The 24,124-nt window shown below is 42.9% G+C and overlaps 1 protein-coding gene across 1 annotated transcript; it reads right to left on the bottom strand.

The window, feature by feature from the left end:
* Positions 1-1,861: 1,861 nt before the first annotated feature.
* Positions 1,862-24,070, bottom strand: LOC143284885 (nuclear protein MDM1-like). The gene is given in 19 exon segments (XM_076592001.1): positions 1,862-2,468; positions 3,496-3,612; positions 4,029-4,170; positions 4,759-4,814; positions 5,467-5,621; positions 7,232-7,343; positions 8,069-8,187; positions 9,262-9,410; positions 9,802-9,933; positions 10,585-10,690; positions 12,669-12,694; positions 12,696-12,802; positions 13,448-13,472; positions 15,108-15,275; positions 15,905-16,033; positions 16,835-17,113; positions 18,949-19,217; positions 23,425-23,539; positions 23,990-24,070. Coding segments are annotated over 19 exon segments (2,379 nt in total). The 5' UTR covers positions 24,008-24,070; the 3' UTR covers positions 1,862-2,313.
* Between the last annotated feature and the right edge of the window lie 54 nt (positions 24,071-24,124).

Raw genomic sequence — 24,124 nt, 5'->3', positions numbered from 1 at the left:
CAGGTTGGAACGCCCGCAGCTGATCCTCATTGCGCCGAAATGGCCAGGCCAGCCCTGGTTTCCGGTCCTTCAGTCCCTGACACATGTTCCACCACTGGAACTGGAAACCAAACCTCATCTGCTGAGGCAGCCTCGTTCGGGCATTCCTCACTCCAATCCTCAAATGCTCCACCTGCACGCGTGGCTGCTGTGCGGGTGGAACTGTCAGCATCACCATTTAAGTCTTCCACCCCTCGGTCAGCCTCTGTGTCGGCTGCGCTGACCAAGGGGGGTGCCTCCTCCGACCTCCTCTCCATAGTCTCCAAAGCCAGGAGGGAGGGAACAGAGACTCTGTATGACTTTCGCTGGAAGAAATAGCTGAGTTGGTGTACAGCTCAGAACATTCCCCCTACTAACCCTACGAGCATGCAGCTGGCCAACTTTCTGGCTCACTGCTCCTCGGTTTCATGGCCACGGAATGATTCAGCGCTTATAGCTGTTAGAGGCGTTTGATTGGCTAAGAGCGGGCCAGACTAAGAGGGGCGTCTTTTCACTGCAATTTGGCCAAACAGAGCAAACCATAGGCCTAGTTTGCATCAGTTTGACATGGTAAGTATATGTAAACACCAAACATGGAGTATAATACAAACTCCTCCTTTTACTGGCTAATTGTTTTTTGAGGGAGGGGTTTGGGGAGAGAACAAAGTGTACATGTTGGAGTTTAAATCCCGACACATTTTACGCATGGTATCAACAGTGCAACATTTTTTTCCATTTATTTATTATCAAACTACAAAAATCTCAATCATTTGTTGCTGATTTTTTCCCAATCAATTCAATGACAGAAGGTAAACATCTCCGATTTCAGTTGCTGATTTCAGTGAAACGGATTTAAAAAAAAAAAAAAAAAAAAATCAATTGAACAGCAGAAAACATGGAAAGCTTTAACTACATTAACACCAACATCATCTGTACCAAATTTGTATAAATCTGGAGATGAAAATTTTTATCAAACTGACATGTTTCCAATTCTTAAAAAAAATTATTTACAACAGACTTATTTGAAATTCAATACCTGAAATAAAAGGCTACATAAATAAGACAGTGCTGTACCAATTGCCATAACTGTTGACAACTCCATGGTGTTGAAAACCAATGGCAAAATATAACACTTTGGGAAATTCTTTGTGTTTGACAGTGAGGAAGATTTCTTCTTGCTGTTCTGTTGTAAAATTAAATCTGACTTATAAACTTCACCATTAAAAGTTTTGCCAGGTTCACAGTGACTCTCATACCTACCAGCTGCAGTAGGATCATACCCTTTTTCAATTAAGAACATGTAAAACTGACTTGGAGAGATAAGGACACTTTCCTTGTTGTTCAAAAGACATGCAAGGGCTAAAAATTGAATTACTCTTCCAATAAAAAATATCAACAGTTATAATGAACGCATATACATGTAAACAGCTGTTTGAATGAGAATTGTTAATGAAATGAATATAAATCATATCACAGTCATTTGAAGTGTAAAAATATATTTCAGTTTAGTAGCTACCCACTACATTTTACAGTCAGCTACTTCAGAACAAACCTAGAAAACACTATAATTTGTCCTGCTCTGGCCGTACACACACAGGCTAACAGCTTGCTATCCCACGAACAGGGTGTACAGGTTAGTCGCTGCTCTCTAACATTCCACATACACATCACTATCAGCTCTGCAAATACGGACTGAAACTCTGGCAAGGTGAGGTTTTAAAAAAACAAAAAAAAACAGGCATGCTGACAAATCTGCAGATACTAATCCAGAGTATCTCTTGCTGAACATGTAGCATTATTCATGTCCAAATCGTTTACATACTGATGATAGTCACATAAAAAAAAATCAGCTCAATGTCCGTTGGCAAATTTCACAATAAAAATAAACGAACCTGACTTACGTTCGGTGCTGGTGTCAATGGTTCAGTGGGTTCCTCTGCTTTGCAAAAATGATAAGAAATGTGCCATGAGATAAATAGCAATGCAGGGAGCATAACATCAATCTGCTATGAAATGAGATTAGCTGTATGCTGAAACACAGATAATGGACAATGCAACAGAAAATACAATGAAACAGTGAACACATTGAAACGCACAAAACCCAACAGACAACACAAATCAATACAATGGACAATACCATCAAACACCACAAACAAACCCCTCCACAAGTTGACATGCAGAATACTGGACGGAAAGTCACTGTGGAGACTCAGCAGCAGACAGCAGTGTTGGCCAGACAGGACGTCTCCTAGGTCTGTAGCATCACAGGGCACCGGCACCACACCCCCTGCAGGTCTACTGGTCCGACTTGCTGCCCCAGAACTGGTCGCGGCGGCGCTTGGCTCTCTCGTACACCTCAGAGGCCAGAGTGCTGCTGGAGGCGATGGACATGGCCGACACAGACAGGGCGTCCTCGTCCTTCTCCTGGCCCTTCCCCAGGGGCAGGTCCTCTGTGGACACAGAGGCTGTGTGAATACACTGTGCCAGAGCTCATGATGCTCCTAAAACTGGGTGTGTGTGTGTCTATGGACGTAGAGGTTTTTTGGATCCACAGCTCACCATGCTCCTAAAACTGGGTGTCTCTCTCTGTGTCTATGGACATACAGGTTTTTTGGATACACTCTGCCACAGCTCGCGATGCTCCTAAAACTGTGTGTCTGTGGACATAGAGGTGTGGATACACTGTGCCACAGCTCACCATGCTCCTAAAACTGGGTGTCTCTCTCTGTGTGTTTCTGAACACAGAGGTGTGGATACACTGTGCCACAGCTCACCATGCTCCTAAAACTGGGTGTCAATGTGCATGTGTAATCCCACAAAGTTACTGCTTTTTTTTCTTTTTCTTATATGTCACTGTCTGAGAATATATGAGTTTGTGTACATACAAAGAAAGAAAAATAAGCATATTCAGTGCCAGAGACTGCAGAACATTTCACAGCTGACGAACACACACGAGCTGTAAATATTTCACCACTCCAGGCCAACGCTTCATGACGCGACTGATACAACGCCCTAGCTGTTTTCTCCATCCTGCAGGACTCTGAACCTCCCCCTCCACCACAGGACACATTCCAGCTGACCTCCTAGCTCACATTACTGACATGTGCAGGGATTGCATTGTGGAGTGGTGGCTTAGTGGTTACTCACACCACCAGAAGACAGTGTGCATGGGTTCCAGTCTCATGAAAAGTCAGTTATTTTTACCACTCTCCCTCCCCCCACTCCACTTGGGGTGGTCAGGGTGTGAGTGACTCAGATGAGATGATAAACTGAGGTCCTTCGTGCATCATGCACTCAGCTCACGTTACACTCAGCACATGTTAAAGAACCTACAACAATGAAAGAATTGTGTGTAGGAAAGTCCACTCCAATTGTAAAGACAGAAAAAGGTTGGTCCTGCATCACACCCACATTGTCCTTCACTGCAAGCTGAGTCCCAATTGTCACAGTGACAACAAATATGTGTAAACAACTTACCAACATGGAAATTCCCAATGTCTTTGTTGTACGTTTCTCCCATTCTCTCATCAATGGTGGCTGGAATCTTGGCATTCATTCTCCTCTGCAGGGCTTTCAGATTTTTGTTGGAATTGGCTGTGGACAGAACAACATTTTTTGAGTATCAACTGCACCTAAGAGTAATCACTGAAGAGAACACACACACACAAAGCAGCCAAATCCAGTTCTTGCCTCAGTTCAGATGTGGTCTCAAATATGTGAGAATTGATAATGTTCACCCATATAGACTCACAACATGTTGAGTAAATAGCATCTATACCTAGCTCTGCTGATTAATGTGTGTAATGGTTGGCCACAACTGTTTGGCTCTGAGGTCACAGTTATGTATTTTGTGACTGGTCAAACTACTTACAATACAAGTGCCCTGCAGTGTGAACTCAGAGAACCAGGCTTCAACACACAACCAACAGACCTCGGAATGTGGAGAATAGTTCTTCCATGCAGCGCCCCAAAGACTCTTCACAGAGCTGAGGGAGAAGCAGAGAACTCACCCAGGGAGGCGTGAGGGCCGGCGATGTAGCGTGTGTCCATCACCTGGTCACTCTCGGCATCCTCGTCACGCAGGGCGTGGGTGTCTGGGGTGGGCTTTCCCAGCAGGGGGGACGTCTGAAGCTGGTCTGTGCTGTACTTCACCTGTAAGGAACACCACCACTCAGCTTACAGGGTGCACAACAAGTTATGGATCTACTGCAAGCAACATCACTTGGCTTACAGGGTGCACAACAAGTTATGGATCTACTGCAAGCAACAGCACCACTCAACTTACAGGGTGCACAACAAGTTATGGATCTACTGCAAGCAACAGCGCCACTCAACTTACAGGGTGCACAAGTTATGGATCTACTGCAAACAACAGCACCACTCAGCTTACAGGGTGCACAAGTTATGGGTCTACTGCAAGCAACGCCAACACTTGTCTTACAGGGTGCATAAATAGTTAAGGAACTATCCGGCCTGCAAGTTGTGGTACCACTTGTCTTACAGGGTGCACAAACTATTAAATACAGTCACACAAGCGCTGTGGACACATTGTTGATACCACTGTTCTAAGTTATCCTTTCTCTCTATATCCCCCTTCAACCACACCACCCCACCTCCCCCACACATCTAATCTCACTCAAAGTAAACAGACATCAAACTACAGAGAGAACAAGAGCTGCTGACAATATCAAAGGGCAGCACAGACAGGTGCTACTTCACGACACGACACCTGTCCCTCACCTGTGCTGGTGACTTCAGTGACTGACTCCTCTCTGTCAGCGTCTCTTCACTGTCACCTGTAGACACACACACACACAGAGGTCAAAATCAATGGTACACCATCACAGGATGAGAGAAAATTCAAAATTGTGTAAATGACCTTTTTTCTGACATACAAGTTCATGCTGTTTGACAGTTGCATGTTTGGATTTGTTGCTGTTGTATGTTGGTTTGGTTCCAAGCGAGACACGAACATGCAGTGGACACAAGACAAACTTCATTCACATTTGTAAGTGCTGAAAGCAGCTCTGACTCGGATTATCATTCCAGTCATCCTCACCTATGCTCAGCTTGATAAAAACAAAAACAAAATGAAAACACAAAACTGATTTAGATTATTTCTTCACCATATTTTTCTAACTGTATACAACTGCTACTCCTAATAATAATATTGCAGAGTGAGGCCCATCCCTTGTAATAACAGTAACATGATTAATACTAATGATCACAAAAATAATAACATTGCAGGTGGACGCTCACACTTCCCAGACAGGGCACTCATGGTGTTTACAACATAATGGATGCATTCAACTGTGACATACAACACACAAACGAGAACATGCACACACACACACAAGCACACACTTTGGGAATTTCTCAACTCTGAGCAAACTCAGCACTGCTAACATCGCCAAGGGGAGAGCAGTGGGGGCAGGGGGAGCGACTGACCTGAGCGTGCTGACACCTGGTGGTCAGGCAGAGACAGCAGGACACCCCCCACAGAGGGCGTGGTGCGGTCCAGGTGATGGCGCTGAAGTTTCTCGCTCCGCTGTCTGAGGACTGGCGTTGGCAGTCGGCCGGCCTCCTCCACATCCTCTGTTGACCTGCAAACAAGGTCACACACATGGGAACATCAAAAAACAACAACTTTTTCTAAGCTTCAGACAGGTTCTGAACAAATGGGAGTCCCAGGAATCCTTCAATGCTGAAGACAGTCCTGAGGCTAAAGGTTAATGGCACCACAGCCATTACAGACATGACAATGAATTCATATTCATGGAGTCGATGGCTCGTCTCAGGAAGGCGGGTCCCAATCTTCTCCTCCTGCTGTTTTAACCTTCCCAAACCAGTCGGGTACCCCTTTACACCTGGGTGGAGTGGGAACAATCGGAGCAAAGTACCTTTCCCATGACACAACACCATGCTGAAACAGAGCCTCGAACCCTGATCTCTGGCGAACACTGGATCCGAAGTCCAATGCCTGACTGACTGCCATGGAGCCTCGGAGAACTGGTGTTAGATTTACAATTAACACAGACAAACTCACACAAATGCAGAAACACACTGCTTGGATTATCACCACCGAAAATTACTGCCAGAACCTGTGAATTTTATTTTTCACTTACACATCATCACACTGTTAGCTTGTCAATGGGGTTGTGCATATTTCTTAAAGAAGAGTTTAACGATGAGACTGACCACACATCAACACTTTTCAAAGGAAATTTTCTATCTAAAATTACATTTAAATAACATACTTACCGTGACCCAACTAGTGCAGACTCCGGCAGGGGTCCGACATTCCTGTCCTGTGCAAACTACTATCCGCCTATGCGGAGCAGACGAAACTACGGCCGATAACCTCCCGGAAGTAGGTAACCTCCCCTTTGTCCCGCTGGTTATCGCCCTCTTTTGACGGCAAGAGTTTAACAATGAGTCATATGTTCAGATCAAAGCACTCCTCAAATACATGCACAGTGACTGCAGTTCTGTAAACTAAAGCAAAGGGAATAACCAGTTTTCTGCCGATGATTTCTGTAGCTTTTCATCTTTTGAGCGTCACTTGTGAACAAATCATTGACTTAAGCAATGTAGACTTTAGAGTCATACTTCTTTATCTGATCACACTGATGCAATATATGCTCTCTGCCTCTGTCCTGCAACAGTCAGATAAAAAATATCACAACCACCTGATGCTGGACATTCTGTCCTCCATCAAACACACCACTTCTCTCTGTGGAATGACATCAGTTCACTGCAATATTCCTGACTGGCAATGATGCTGGGGACTGAGCCACAGTGACACCACCACTGAAAATGTCAACAGCTACAATGATGAGAGTGATGAGAGGGGGTTTGGGGGGTAGAGAAGTCCAGATCAGAACCACTGAGCCACATGACACTGGCAGAAGTTAGACAAAAGTTTAAAGCTCCCCTAGCCTTTTAAGGCCATCAGGGGCAGTGAATTCATACCCACTGTGTCTATGGCTGGGCACAGGAAGGCTGGGCCCAGTCCTCTCCTTCTGTTTTAACCTTCCCCAACCAAAGTCAGGTCCCCATTCACAGCAGAATGAAGTGAGGAAGGACTGTCTTTCCCACAGATACAACATGACAAAATGAGGCGTCAAACCCTGATCACTGGTCAACACTGGATCAAAAGTCCAGCACCTAACTACTTCTGACAGTGCCCAAGGCGGACGATAGAGAAACTCACTGAGCGTCGCAGGCAGCATTCTGATTGGTGTTGAGGTCCTGTGCCCCGCCCTCCACTTCAGATGCTGCCGCCTCCTGCCACGCCTTCTTCACCCTGCTTCCTCCCTTCCTCTCTGCACACACACACATTACAACACACACACACATACATACACACACACACGCACAACACAACATACACACCACAAATATACGCACACATATGCACGCACACACACATATATATATATATATATACACATACACGCATAACACACAGAACACAACACACAATTTCAAGATTGAATAAACCTATCACCCCTGCTGATGCATGGAGGATTTCAGAAAACAACAGAATGAAAAAAAAAACAACAACCAGATTTGTCATAATGTGTGCATCGAAGGTAAAGTAAATGTGACCTAACCTATACATTGGCTGACATTTTAGTTCCGGCAGCTGAAATATTATGAAACATTATCAACAAAACAGACAAGCATAAACACAAACTTCACACACATACCCCGTAAGCAAACTCTTACACACACACACACACAATTATGTGCACACACTCACAAATAGTAATATATACACACAACAACAAAAAAACACACTTGCAACACACACAAAACCACACACATTCACATGCACACACACACTCATACACACACATGTACACTCACTCACTCACCCTGCACCCCCCTTGCACATACCCACCACACACACATGCTCACACATCACCCACCCACCCACACACCTGCCCCCCCCCCACACACACAAACAGCCCCCAAACCACCCACAAACACCACACAAGACTGATGAGTGAGGTCAGACACCAGCAATCCAAGAGAAAGGCGGCACCTTTCTTTGCGGGTGGCTGGCTGTCACGGGCTGTGGAGCTGGCGTCTTCCTCGTTGTCAGGGCTGTCACCTCGCATCGCCATCATGGACACCTTGTCCACTGCCTCCCTCGTCTGGCTGCTGCAACATGCATCAGGTCAAGAGTTGAAAGGTCAGAGGTCCCACTGTTAAGGCCATAGGGGCAGTGAAATCAGCACCCCTCACCACACACGTTAGGTTCAGTGTTATAAGGAGGTCCCATGGGGGCAGTGAATTCAATGCCCCTCACCACACACGTTAGGTTCAGTGTTATAAGGAAGTCCCATAGTCTTTTGCTGCAGTAGGGGTTGTGAAATCAGCACCCCTCACCACACACGTTAGGTTCAGTGTTACAAGGAGGTCCCATAATCTTTTGCTGCAGTAGGGGTCGTGAAATCAGCATCCCACACCACTCACCCTAGGTTAAGAATTAAAAGTATAAGGTCCCATAGTTATTTACAACCACATGGGTAGTGAATTCAAATCCACTGTGTCAAGGGCTCAGCACAGCAAGGCAGGGTCCAGCCCTGTTCTTCAGCAGTTGTCACCTTCCTTTACTGTCAGTCAGGTAGCCATTCACACCTGGGTGGACTGAGGTAAACTGGAGCACAGTGCCTTTCCCACACACACACCACCATGTCAAACCTGGGCCTCAAACCCTGGTCACTGATGCACACTAGACATGAAGTCCAACACTTTACTGATTCCGTCATTGCATGCCCCCACTCACTTAAGCACTCACTTTATCAACCAACAAAACAGATGTGTCTGTCTCTTCATTCATCAAGTGGCTAAGTGAATAAATCAAAATACTGTCCTACCTTCACATGTAACCGTAACATTTTACCTTTTCACAGCATGAAAACAAAACATGCAACATATGTAAAACTACAGCAAACTTTACACATAAAAAAGGGACAAAAAAAAGCAAAAGCTAAAATCTTCGGCACCTTAGCCTTCACTGTTCAGATTATCAAACTTTTAAAGAAATAAAACTCTTTATAAAATGCATAAATATGATTTTCAAGTCCTGGCTGTACTTTACTTCTACAACAGAAAACACAATCATTATCATCCTTAGCATAATCATATTTTGTTGTTGTTGCTGCCTACAGCCCAGCCAACCACCAGCACCATATGTGGACTGTAACCAATCAAGAATGCAGGATGACTCACAAGGACGGCACCCCAGCGGCAGGCCTGGCCGGCTCCAGAGCCAGAGCGTCAAGGGAGGACACCCTGGAGGACCGAGCGCTGTCCGCGTCCCAGTACCCTGTCTGCTGGGCCAGCAACTGAACCAGGTGCTGACGTGAGAAGTGTGTTCCCTGGACGCAGGGGAGAAAGGGTTAACTGACATCAGAGGAGTGTTGCCTGTAGGGTTAAGGGATGAGAGAAATGTGTTCCTGGACACAGGGGAGAAAGGGTTAACTGACATCAGAGGAGTGTTGCCTGTAGGGTTAAGGGATGAGAGAAATGTGTTCCTGGACACAGGGGAGAAAGGGTTAAGTGATGTGAGAAATGTGTTCCCTAGAACAACAAAAAACATAACCAAAACTTTGTAATTAGGATGGCAATGAATTTTCTCTGATAGCGTTTCATTTTTGCCTCACTTTCAGAATCAGAATAGCTTTTCATCAATCTCTCAGAGAAATCAATCATCAAGATAGTCTGAAATGCTTCCTATTGCCACACCCCTGGTCCCAGACCATGGAATACCTGAGCTCGGCGTTTGTATTCGTTGGCACGACGACGAAGCTCCAGCACCTCTGCAAACCAGGAGGGAGGCTGGGCCGACTCCTCTTCCACTGGCTGTGCCTTCTCCTTGTCCTGCTCCTTCTCACCGCCGTTCTGCTCACAGTCAGTATGATAGTCAGTCATGTCCAACTATGACCTTCACAACAGCAGAGCAGGCAACTGCTGACCTGACTATCTGGGCTAGAAGTTGATTATAGTGGAGAGTGTCTTGCCCAAGGTACATCCCCACTCTCTTGGCCAGGATGGTTTTAGGACAGTCAGCATTGGGATGGTTCCCAAAGGCCAACTAGCCCCCAAGGCTGCAGCACTAAGACCCAGTACAATAGCAATGATGACTCCATTGTGTTATCGCATGAATCAGTTTTAGGTACTCAAGGCAATCATGTATGTGCAAGCAACACACATCAACACATGAATCTGGAAATAGGAACAAGAAACAATTCATTCTAAAAGTAACTTTACCCATTCCAATGACGAATTTCTCAAGCTTTAAATATCACCCCTTCCCAGCTTTTAACAAATAAATACAAGCAGAAAAGGTTGGTTTCAGATATTTAAAAAGAATGAACTCCCCCCCCCCCCCCCCCCAACAAAACATCTCATTTTGAAGATTTGCAATTTTGCAGCACACACCAATCGCACACAAACACCCACTCCTCCTCTCCCCGAAACACACACAGAGGAACCCAAAGAACTGACAAGTGAGAGAGAAAAGTCACTGTGACACACAGGCTGACAGCCCACCTTGCTGTGCAGCAGGTGAGCAGGGAACGCATCCTTCCAGGCCCCTCCCTGATAGCTGAAGCGAGTGGGGGATTTGTAGTTGGCCCCGTACTCTGTCACTTTGTGCCTGCAACACGCATCACGCCACTGTTGCACTTTCAGTCTCAGCTTCCCAGGTTCCAATCCCAGTCACGGCATGCTTGGTGGGTAAAGGGTGGAGATTTTTCCAATCTCCCAGGTCAACAGATGGTCAGACCTGCTAGTGCCTGAACCCCTTCCAAGGCGTATGTACATGCAGAAGATCAAATATGCATGCTAAAGATCCTGTAATCCTTGTCAGCATTCAGTGGGTTATGGAAACAATAACATACCCATCATGCACCCCCTGAAAATGCGAGTATGCCTGCCTACATGGTGAGAGATAAAACAGTCATAGACATAAAAGCACACTTGTGTACACAAGTAAATGTGGGAGCTGCAGCCCAAAAAGAAGGGACTGACCTTCTGACTTATTGCCACAGCAAAGGTCAGTATTTCTGCTTCATGGAAGCACCAACACAAGAATAGTAACAATGATAATGATAATGCAGACTGACGCTCAGAACTCTCAGACAGGAAGCTCGTGGCATTTACAATTAAAAAAAATGTTTTTCACCATCACTTCACATCACTCTCTCTGCCACTTTCTTTTTCTGGTTCTGAGAAAGTCCCTGCTTTGTGGGCATAAAAAAAAAGAACTCCAGTGTACCTCCTAAATCTGCAACAACAAGTCTTTTGATATTCTTTGCATACATCAAGCTTAGCATTCAGATGATCTGATGCACTTGGCCATATGCCCATGTCATAGCGAAGAGGAAATGTAAAAGTGATGTGCAGCAAAAACAAGCCATATGCCCATGTCATAGCGATGAGGAAATGTAAAAGTGATGTGCAGCAAAAACAAGCCATATGCCCATGTCATAGCGATGAGGAAATGTAAAAATGATGTGCAGCAAAAACAAGCCATATGCCCATGTCATAGTGATGAGGAAATGTAAAAATGATGTGCAGCAAAAACAAGCCATATGCCCATGTCATAGTGATGAGGAAATGTAAAAATGATGTGCAGCAAAAACAAGCCATATGCCCATGACATAGTGATGAGGAAATGTAAAAATGATGAGCAGCAAAAACAAGCCATATGCCCATGTCATAGTGATGAGGAAATGTAAAAATGATGTGCAGCAAAAACAAGCCATATGCCCATGTCATAGTGATGAGGAAATGTAAAAATGATGTGCAGCAAAAACAAGCCGTATGCCCATGTCATAGTGATGAGGAAATGTAAAAATGATGTGCAGCAAAAACAAGCCATATGCCCATGTCATAGCGATGAGGAAATGTAAAAGTGATGTGCAGCAAAAACAAGCCATATGCCCATGTCATAGCGATGAGGAAATGTAAAAATGATGTGCAGCAAAAACAAACACCAAACTTAAGTAAACAACACATTGAGTATCAGTATATATACAAACAAAAGTACTGAGAGAGAGAGAGAGAGAGAGAGAGAGAGAGAGAGAGAGAGAGAGAATAAGAGAAAGAAAGAGAGGGGGTGGGGGGTGGGGGGGGGGGGGAGAGAAACAGACAGATGAGAGAGTGACCAGAGTGAAGGAGAAAGCATCAGCCAGACAGGAGGCAGACAAACACCAGGGCCGGGATGCAAGAGGCGATCCTTGCAGCGCTAAGTTTGCCTAGAGGTAACTCTTTCCATACGAAAGGCGAAAGAGACGACGTTAACAGCGTTTCACCCCAATTACCATCATCAAAATATTGCAAGCGGAAGGCTCTTATACTGAAGACGTGAATTTTGACAAAGAATACCACAATTCTGACGACGGAAGCTAAAGGTTGGGTCATTCAGACACCCACTGGACATCTGAGGGGTCTGTGTAGATGAGAAGTGAGGACTGGCCGTACTGAGTGAGTTAAGAATGTTCCTTAGTATATGTAATTCACCGTGAGTTTGGAACACTGTTAACGTTAACCAAACTTAACACTGATAAGTTCGCTCATACAACCCACCCCAGGAGAACACTACAGCAGTGTGTGACCACTGACTGACTGACCTGATCTTCCCGTGACCCACGGGGCACCTTGGGCACAGGGCTGCTGTTGCGGGACTCCCGCAGCAAGCGTGGGTCATCTGCTGACGTGACGGGGGCTGACCCGGCCGGGGCCATGCGGTCTGGGGAGAGACCCGCTGTCACACACACACAGCACACCTCTTGTCATCGTTGTCTTTGGTGGGCCATCCCCTGATACAACTCACATAAATATATAGACTGATATAGATAGACAAACAGATGCAGATATATATGTGTACAGATAAATATACAGATAACATTTTTTCCATACATGGGCTGCATTTCCCATCTAACTCAAAGATATGAGTGGGCTTTTACATGTCAAGCCTTTTCACATTCAGCCATTGAGAAAACTACGTTCAGTTTTTCTGGGTATGCATGCCCAGGAAATGTTTATGTTACAGGAAATGTCTATGTTTCCATAAACTACCAAAATATGACATGTACTAAGTAGGTTTGAATGAGCAAGTAAAAGTGGATTTGAGTGGCAAACAAAAACTAGATCATCTTGGCAGGTCTAATTTATCAAATTGTCAATATATATAAAATGAGTACATCTTCTTGCTAGTCAAGTTTTACATGCAATCACCTTTTTTGGTGGGTTTTTTTTCAGACACTCAGTGCTTCCAAATCCAAACAGAAATCACACGTCTTCTTTACCTTGTCCTTACTCTTCCCCCAAATCCAAAACAAACAAACAGAAAGTAAAACCCTCAAAGAAACGCATGAACACTGTTAAAAACAAACAAATTGACACTCACCCCCAACACTCTTGCTCCGTTTCATCTGCAAAAGAAAAAGAAAGAACACTTTGAAAACTTATTCTTCAGAATGAAGACAAACCGAAAGGTTACTTACTTATATTTGATGACGCTCCAGTCAGCAGTAGATATATTCTCAGTAAAAAAAAAACACACCAAGCAACAGGAAGAAAACTACAGGAACTGAATCAAATGGGTGTGGCTGTTTGTTATCTTTCTCAGTAGTCAAGTAAGTGGATTAGGAAGATTCCATGTGGCTGACAAGAAATATACCCAGTGACAACTGATTGGAATGACGTCAATGTAACAGCTTGTAGCCTAAATGTTTTGCATGTTGTTAACACTTTTTCATAGAGTGTAATTGTGAATTTTTGTTCATTGTCCCATAACAAATTTTTTTTTTTAATGTAACACTTGTTCACATAGGAACTGCCAGAGAAAAATCCACTGAGAGAGACTGAAGGTATTGCTTTTGTTTAACTGTGTTGAAGAAGCAAAATTCATTTCTGCTCTTGGGGAAAATGTTGAGAAAGAAGATATCTAAATCTTGTCAGGTTTTAAAAAAATATTAATTGTTCTAGTTGTGAATGTTACAAAAGATTGTTAAACTGGGAGCTGCTATATGTAATGTTCCAAGCTTCTGAATATGACTGAAACAGTTAATCTGGGCAATGACAATCACTACAGACACACACTTTAGAAAGGGTGACTTTATTTCACTGTTGTCAAGAGGCTTATGAAAGATACTTCTGGTTGGTGTGAAGGAGATGCTTGTCCCAAGCCATCCCCCAGAGGAAGGGCTGGCAGCCCCAGACGCAGCACAGCCAGCATGACCTTCCAGACTTGGTGCAGCTGGACTTCTTTTTCACAGCAAGCCACCCATCAGTTGGGTATCATGTGTATGTCTGTCCGTTGGTGGTTTGCCAACACCCAAGACGTCAAGAGCAGCATTCATCATGAAATGTGCAGTTCTGTTGTTAATTTTTTCTTTGGATTTCTGAGAGCTAATGAAGATATTCTTGGAGTGAGTTTTGGAAAAACAATTTTTGAAGACTGGTCTTTTTCTTTGCAGTCCTGGTTTGGTTATGAAATAGTTTGTGTAATAATATCATCATCCACAGACGGATTGTGTAGCAGCATCATCAGCCAAGACAATGAATAAAAGTGAGCTGTTGTTTTTTCAAAAACTGAAATTTGTGTGTATTTTACTTTTGTTATTTGAATGGAATTCTAGGTGAATACACCACAGGCCCACATACTCAGATTCAGAAATTCCATTACAGGGGGTTTCAATTGTTTACACACAAGTTAAAAAAAGACACACAAAAAACAAACATTGGCTGGCATGCCAGCCATGACACTGTGAACCCATTTCATCATTTTCACTGCCATGTACCTGACCACAGTCTATATGCACAAACGCTGAAGACATGAAGCACACAGACACTCACACTCTAGCCTGCTTCTCACAACTTTACACAAACCAAAGACAGCTGGGGAAAAGTTGGTGCTACTTCCTTTGTGTAATGTTTACTTGGTTTTTAGTGACAACATCAACATTTGTACCAGTAAGTTGGTGCACAAAACTAAGTGATGCATGCACCTTCTACGCAGCAGTGATGAACTGTTGGTTCTATTCAACCAGATCACAGCGATTCACCTGAGTCTTGGTTCTTCCTCGCTGTACTGGGGCCTCCTGGCTGGGTTTGGGGGCCAAGGACACAGCGTCCGGAACCTGGTAGGTCTTGAACTGAGCCTGGTACTCTGTGGTCTTGGGCACCACCGCCTTCTTCAGGGGGGAGATCTGGGCATTGCTGTTGTAGACGATCTGCAACACCGCCACACAGTGATTGGTGACATAGTCCACTTCACTCAGTGACACCTGTTCACAATATGGGCAGTAAATGATGCGTTCAAGAAGGAACAAATACGAATAAAAGTACTGCATCTTTGCCACTGAGATATGAGAACTGTGCCATCTTCAGTTTCTTAATGATCAAAAAGCTGGTTGTGTTGATGACTAAGAAACAGCGCAAACTGAGAAAGGCGGCAGAGTGAATAGTGGTGAAGCAGGCAGGTGATCCAACTGGCTGAAATAAACTCATCAGAACATCCGACACTGGAATAACATTGGAACAAATTGCCAACAACCGTAACTCAAAACATGATGAAATCTAGACATCTGACATCACAAGATGACAGCACAATTAATGGAGTCTCCTGTCGGACTGACGGACGAGTAGGCAGGCATGCTTATCTGTCGGTGTATGTCTTCATATACGAGAAGAGGCCAATTCTGGATGCGCAGCACTTCCCACAGGTGTTTCAAGGGAAAACGTCTCCAGAAGTTGAGTCCTGCTTCCTTCGCTCAAACAGCAGCACAAAGGGTGACATTAACTGCTCAGCTGAGAGAAATGGCAAAAATGTGAAAAAAGAAACCCTGAAAGGGGACATCACCTGCTCGGCAGAGAGGAGGGGTGAGGCAGGCACTCCCTTCTTCCAGCTGTACTCTTTCTGGTACTCTGAGGCTTTCCTGACAGGTCTTGGCGGCGCCACGCCAGCCTTGTACCTCAGGCTGTAGTCCGCCTGAAACAGTCAGCAGCATGTGCAGTGGGGGCCCGGTGGTAAGGCGTCCACCTGGGAAGAGAGAGAATCTGAATGCATGGGATCCAATCCCACACTGGTCAGTATTGTCCCCTCCTCCACTAGACCCTGAGTGGTGGTATGGATGCTAGTCATTCAGTTGAGATGAAAAACTGAAGTCACATGTCTGGCATGCATCTAGTGCACATAAAAGAACCCATGGCAACAAAAAGTTGTCTCTGGAAAAATTCTTTAGATAAATAAAACAAAAAAACCCCAAGCAAACACAGTTCATGACTTATTATCTCAACCATTAACAAGCTTCTAAACTCTTTCACCACCAAGTTTCTGTGCGAGAATCACTCCCCACTTTCACATTTGATGTTCTCAAGTACAGGCTTCAGTCTGTGTCAAAACAACACAATGGATTTGGTCACTTCATATTCAGTCAGGGGGTGAAGTTTAGTCATTTTTCTACTGTGCGGGAAACTGGCTGCAGCAGTCAAGTTTTGTTACAATCTGTTAAATGGTCCTTTTACCATGACCCCTTGTTGTTGACTAAAGTCGCCTCTGGCAATGCACTGTCTACTTGACTAAAGTCACCTATGGCTATGAAAGAGTTATGGCAAATAAGACAAGGCTGTGCTGAGAATGTCTCATCCCTAAATTATGATAACAACAACAAAAATCAAGCAAAAGGATAAAAAAATACTTCAAACCACACAAAAAGTGCACACAAAGGCCATATAAGCAAATACAACATCAGAACAGACAACTAGTGCCCTTCCCAGTTTTAAAACTCACCGGAGCTTCGGGATGGGACAGAGCAACCCCCTTGTCCATGTCAGTCTGTGCCCCCTCGTTCATCTTACTCTTGGCGGCAGGGGCGGGGGCCTTGGTTTTGGCTTTGGGCAGAATGTCGGCCAGGTTCTTGTCCCGCAGGCCCTCCTTCTCCACCTGCTGCTGGCGGCCCCCTTTGTCCTTGCGGGGGGCGGGGGGAGGGCTGGGGGGAGTCAGGTTCTCCTTGCTGGCTTCCTTCTTGGACCGAGTCTCTGACATGTCCAACTTGCGGCGGGCACGGCCCTGCACACAGTCGTCTCCCCTGAAGGCTCCCTTCTTGACATCAACAACTGATCAATGCTCATCACCTGCAGCCGTCAGTCACCTCTACCCACGTAGGCAGCCTGTTTTGCAAATGACCCCTACTTTGTAAAGCGCTTACAGCTCAAGTTTTGGACTGAGGATAGGCGCTACATCAGTATCCATATCATTCATTCATTCATGCTAAGGAAATCTGTTCATATGGGAACAAGTGTATGGTTGTGGAAGTCCATCATGAACGATGAAGACATCAGTGACCTTGGAGATCAGTATGCAGCCCAAAGACGGACGCACAAACGCAGTTGCGCAAAAGGCTGGGGATAGCAAAAATCATACGCAGAAAGAAAACAGTTTTATATCCTGTTGAGTCTGTTCCAAGTCGGGCTTTTTTTGCCCCGCTAATATTTTCTGACAAATCATATATATCTATTATAAATCTGGAAATCTATGAAGAGATGTATTTGCATTTACATAACAAACATCTGACCACAAATAGACCTGACTATGGCATATTCTACAGTTGCTCTTCAAAATGTTCACTTGTTTTAGCATGCTTTGGACGGGTGCAACAGCTGAGTGGTTAAAGTGTTGGACTTTCACTCTGAGGGTCCCGGGTTTGAATTTCAGAAACGGCGCCTGGTGGGTAAAGGGTGGAGATTTTTTCTATCCCCCAGGTCAACATATGTGCAGACCTGCTTGTGCCTGAAGCCCCTTCGTGTGTATACGCAAGCAGAAAATCAAATACGCACATTAAAGATCCTGTAATCCTTGTCAGCGTTCAGTGGGTTATGAAAACAAGAACATACCCAGCATGCACACCCCCGAAAACCGAGTATGGCTGCCTACATGGCCGGGTAAAAGCAGTTATACATGTGAAAGCCCACTTGAGTACATGTATACGAGTGAATGTGGGAGTTGCAGCCCATGAATGAAGAAGAAGCAGCAGCAGCAGCATGCTTTGGGGAGGATGATTTCAACTGACCACAGTACCTCCTGCATTCAGTGTGTGACAGGTGTGTTGGTTCACAGAGCCATACACCAAAGTCCAAGGCAATTTCCTAATGAAATTCATAATGTGATCAAGTGATATTAACCCTTTCTTGTCTTTATATGGCCCTGAGGATTCTTCAAACATGTGTTAACAGCATCAATAGCTTAAAAAGTGGAAGAGAAATAATAAGTTGGAAAAAGTCATCATGTGCAAGCATGTGTGTGACCAACTGATATACTTGATTATTTCTGTCACAGAGTGTTCATTCATGAAGAAGATTAAGGCTCCAGAATATCTACACACATGTTGACCTTGGAGATCAAACGAATCTCCATCCTTTACCCACCAGGTGCAAAGATTTGAAATGCAGACCTAACCCACCCTGTGAATGAAAACCCAAAGCCTGGCCACTCGGCCATTGCACTCTTTCTCTCAAAAATCAATATTGAAAAAACAAGAAACAGATCTACACATGTATGCAAGCACGCATGAAAATTCAAGTCTGCAAAATTCTACCTCTGCAATTGCTAGGTATCCTCCTGTGCTCAATATTGCCCAAGAAATATCATGCGTACAACTCACTGCACATAGTCATTGACATTTTCCCAACAGCAAACGCCACAGATAAAGCAAGAGATGATACCAAGAAGGGGATTTTTTTTTTTTACAACAGCACATTTAGATTGTTTCCCTTTGAGATGAAGTAAAACCGTACCAGTGGTTTCCACAAGTGCTCTTTCAGATGACACAATATGCACAACAATGGTTTCTACAAGCCTTTGTTCTGATGTTTTTGGGCAAAAGCAAAATTCAAGTATGTACAAACCTGTCTTTCAGCAATTTTCATCTGCTTTGGTGGCGGAGGCACATCAGCCTTGAAATTATTGTTGACGTCTTTAGCTTGGGAGTCGGCAGCCTTGCCGCCTCTACTGGGTCGCAGCCCGTACCGCACGTTGGTAGCAAACTTCTGCTGTTTTCCCAGGAGGGCGTAGTCATCGCTGGACTTGTAGTTGCCATCGTCAAAGTTGATGGAGAAAGAGGACGGGGGTCCGTCTATTCTTTTCTTGTGCTGCAGCGCTGGCTCATGGCTGATTTCTGCTCAAAACAACATCTTTGTTTCTTCTATCAAAATTGACACTTTACAAATCTTAGCTTTCTCATATTCTTTTTTAAACTATCACGGTACAGTCGTGGATTTGCTACCAGGCAAGTGTTTTTTGCGTTTTATGATCTTATTCACATTGGCATCACTCGGCTTATATCACAGATTGACATAAGTTTACATTTGGGCCAACAGCAAAGTGAGAGCTGTATTATCATCTCCAGTCATTTACAGCTTAGTCTTTTGTGAAGGACTATGACTCTCAAACTAGGAGGCAAAATTGCGCTGACTCTTAGTGCTGCAGCCTTGTGGGCTAGTTGGCCTTTGGGAACCATCCCAACGCCGACTGTCCTAAAACCCTCTTGGCTGAGAGAGTGGGGATGTACTTGGGCAAGACACTCTCCACTATAATCAAATTCTAGCCCAAATAGTCAGAACAGCAGTTGCCTCCTCTGCAATGTATACATTGGTATAGTTATGGCTTTGCAATCAGATGCATGTTTCAGTTGTACCTGTAATTCCACCTTATTCACAATAAGACATGAAACACTGTTTATTCACTCTTTATTTTTCCAGGAAGAGAAGAAAATCTTGAAGTTGCCTTGTAATGCAAATTGCATAATGCCCATATAGTTTTATATTTTCTAATGACAAGGACGTACTTATAAAAACAATTAAAAATGTTTCAGTTTTTTTGTAATGAGATAGGTCTACTCTCACAAATATAACAATTCAGTAGCAAAGTTCTATGCTTACTGAAACATAATTTCATTAATCACTTCGAACAAATATTTTTTCCTTTTTTTTTTCTTTAAAAAAAAAAAATGTTTAGCCAATATCTTTAATTCAAATAAACAAAGAGGCACAAAAATTCTTGTATATATACTATGAATGAAAAAAAGATATAAAAAAAAGTAAGAGAGAACAAAAACCAACTAATAAGTAATATTAGCATGCACAGACAATGCAATGCTACCATGTCACTAAAACAATTATTAAAAAAAAGGACAATAAAACAACTCACAGTACACACAGAGGTCACCAGACACAAAGATATGTAGTAGTGTGACAGAAGGAACAAAAGGTTGTCAGTATTACGAGACAGAAAGACAGGCGGTGATGTGACAACGGGGAGGCAAGCGACTAGCCATGCAGCATGAGGGGAGGCAATACCTAGCGAGCTGGCGGGGACCCCAGCCCAGGGGTTGGTCTGCTGGGGACGGCTGTATGGAGGGGAGGTCTGGGGCACACCCTGAAAGGGAGGCGGGTACATCCGTCACACATCAACCCTACGCTCTGCAATGACCCAGTCACACTGGGGTGAGATGTTGGGATTTGCTGAGATGGTTTTACCTCCATGTTTTTCTCTTCACTTTGGAAGGGATTCAAATACCATCAGCTGCACACTTCTCATTTTTCATAACCCATAGATCTGAAGAGCTGGTAATACATCTTTTTTTTCAGGAAGAAAAGCTTAACTCTACTTCTATTTTCTCTTGGCTTGCAGTCTTTGAACAAGTTGTAGGAGGGAGGGCGGCAGTGGCTGGGGGTTGTTAGTGTAATTTATGCATCTGCATATTTTCTATAGAGTTTTCCAGCTTAAGTTCCCAAAGTAAGTGTTTATCATCAAATCTAAAAAATAAAAATCATGGAGAAGCTTTTACAATTTCCATACCAAGTTAACCATAAATCATGTTTTGTCCATCCTCAGATGAACAATACTCCACGCATGCAGTTTCCCTTCTCTCTTTTAGAATTAATTTTTTTTTTTTATGCTGGTAGCTTTGTTGATAGATTGTGCTAAATTATCATTTTATAACCATATGAAGCATTTATGTTAATAAAACCAGACTTTTTTCACTATATAAATACTACACAACTACAGCATTGATTAAAAAAACAAAACAAAAAAACAACCCTAAACACATGCACCTACACTTGCTGGAGTTAATAAAAACTTTCATAGATTCTTGCTCTCCTTATTCATTATCTAAAGAACCGGACATTGTTAATATTTTGGCTCATCAAACTAGCTTGTTAATATTTTGGCTCATTAAACTAGCTTCCTATATAACTTCCATCATTCCAAGAACAAATGATATAAAAATATGAATGTATAACTGACTCAAATTCCAATAAAGGAAAAACATGGGGGCTAAACTCAATGGATCACTGTGAAGAAATGAATTCAGTGTCTCTGGGCTGGAATACCGATGCAGCTGCAAGAAATGGAAGCAGAGGAACAGAGCTCATTCCAGGTTAGTGACTCTGGTAGGTTTGCACCACGACCCCCTCTGAAAGTGAAAGTGAAAGCGTAGAAACATCTGTGCTAAAACTGGTAAAAAATAATAATAATAAAAAAAAAAAAAAAAAAAAAAAATATATATATATATATATATATATATATATGTTCAGGTGACAATACATCTTTAGTGAAAACAAAACATATGCTTAATATTAAAAAAGAAAGAAAGAAAAAAAAAGATTGTACATTAAAAGACTTTTAGTACTTATGGGTGTGGAGATAATGGGATAATGTTCATAATTTATCTCTCTGATTCACTTTCCAAACAATAAGATGCCTACTAGTGCCAAATGATTTTAAAACATTAAATAACTGCCTTAATACGGTTTGTGACATACATGTATTTCTTGAAGTGCAAGAAGACTTTTGAAGAGTATACCAAAATTAAGAATGTTTTCTTCCACTTGTTTGTTTCTATCCAACACTGATGATTGTAACTGTATGTAAGTGCATGAGTGAGAATACACATTCTACTCCTCACCCCTATATCCCTCCACCTTACCCCCCAAGAACACACCTACTCACACACACCTACAAACATGCACACACACACACACTCTCTCTCTCTCTCTCTACTTTCAGTATATGACTAAGAGCTAGATTGTTCTGCTCCATGACAATTCTGGATGAATGTATGACATGTATGCATGAAAGTTTGTATAATGTGTGTGTGGCCTTTACAACATTGCATAAGATTCTTTTCATTAAAAAAAAATCCTTAAAAAAAAGAGAAAAAAAGACAGGAAAAAAGGTCACCATGAACAGCAGTAAAGCCATAAGACATAGCCATGCAAACATGGAATCAGAATCTATGATACATGTGATATGGTTCAAGGTGACTGAGTGTATTGTTTCTACACATGATATACATGTATAAAGCAACAGCATCACTATGTTCTCATATGTTCTGCTGTTGGAATAAAGAAGTACATGAAGAAAAAAATAGGTTTTTTTTTCAAATCTTGCTTCAAGCTGATCACATGTGTCAGACCTGAAATTTGATGACAAAGAAGAATGCCTTTATCTGTGTCTTGTATGTGTTTGTGTGTGTGTGTGTGTGTGTGTGAGTGTGTGTGTACGTATGTGCACATGTGTACGTGTGTGTGTGTGTGTGTGCGCACGCGCGCGTGTACACACATGCGTGTTGTTGAAAGTGAAACAAAAAAGTGGAACAAAGGGTTGGAGATAATACCAATTGTTTAAGATGAAGAAATAAAGTTTACAGAAAATTAGTATTAGACAGCCATTAATTAATGAACTCAGTGATTAAAAAAAAATGTTAATAGTTACAAAAATGTTACTTTTACAGAAATGTTACTATTTCTAATATCAAATTTGTCATTTTAAAAAGGGGGTTGTGTGACTAAAAATTTTAAATATCACTAATAGTAATACCAAGAAGATGACATGCAGTGGTCAAACCTTCCAAGGAGTGAATTCATTATAGAGGTATTGATAAGCAATGACAAGGCCAAAATACGTAAACACTGAGAATACTTGTTTTCGTGAATTCATTGCAAAGACTGAAAGAATTTTATGCATTCACTTTTTAAACAAAACAGCCTTTCTGCTACTTGAAAGTTCTCTATAAACTTTACTTGAATTATATATTTTATTACTCTATTTGAAAGAATGTGTTGGCTGATCTTATTAATCTATTGAATACAATGATTTTAATATGTAAATTGTGAAATGAATTAACTCCCAGAAGAATATCAGAGTTCTAGGGAATACTTTGACAAGTGATACACTGCCTGGCAAACACACACTGGCAAGATGCTGCATTCAATGTACACAGTGTTAAAACAACCCACTGCTGAACAGACACACAGGCAGATACTGGCGAGATGCAACATACAATGGAAATGCACAGAGTATCATGAATAACAACCCACTACTGAACACTGAGTCCTGTCCTGCTGCCGGTGCCATCTGCTCAGGCGAAGGTTTAAATTCTTTGTCACGGAATGAGTCAAACCATTTAAAGTGAGTTTTGTACTCGGACCTTCCCTGCAAAACAAATTCAAACATACCTAATGACACCAAATATCAGAAAAATCACGCGAATTTAAGAAAAACATTGTAACATTCTGAAACGACACTGCGTCCTTTCATTCATATTTATAATGCCCCTTGACAAAGTTCTCATCAAATGCACAGAATCATGCTTTGCATCCTCAGAACATGACTGGAGGCACTTCCAAAGACAATAAGAATACGTCAGTGCTGCAGACCCTCTGATAAATCAAAACGTGTGTGAACCCTCTACAATACTGAAAACCATCACAATGATGTGTCTGAACATGATCGACTACTTTCACAAATGAAACCAGTACAAACTGCTGATATAAGTTAAGTCTTACGTTATCTCTAGATCATTTGTATGCAAATATACGACTCTGTGTGATATAGTGTGCATGGTTTATGTCACCCTGCATTTCAGAATAAAGAATAACTAGCCTTTGGTTTTGACGGCATCTTTCTGAAAACACAATCCGAGCCAAAACACTCCCGGGTACGCGTCTAGAGCGACGAGCATGCGCAATCTTTGCTTTCATCTTGCCGTTTCCGGAAAGAAAACCTGGAACACATTCA

The sequence above is a fragment of the Babylonia areolata genome, chromosome 8 (genome assembly GCF_041734735.1).
Source record: "Babylonia areolata isolate BAREFJ2019XMU chromosome 8, ASM4173473v1, whole genome shotgun sequence".
NCBI classification, from domain to species: Eukaryota; Metazoa; Mollusca; class Gastropoda; order Neogastropoda; family Buccinidae; genus Babylonia; species Babylonia areolata.
Note: the sequence above shows the minus strand (reverse complement) of the source record. Positions and strands in the feature narration are given on the sequence as shown.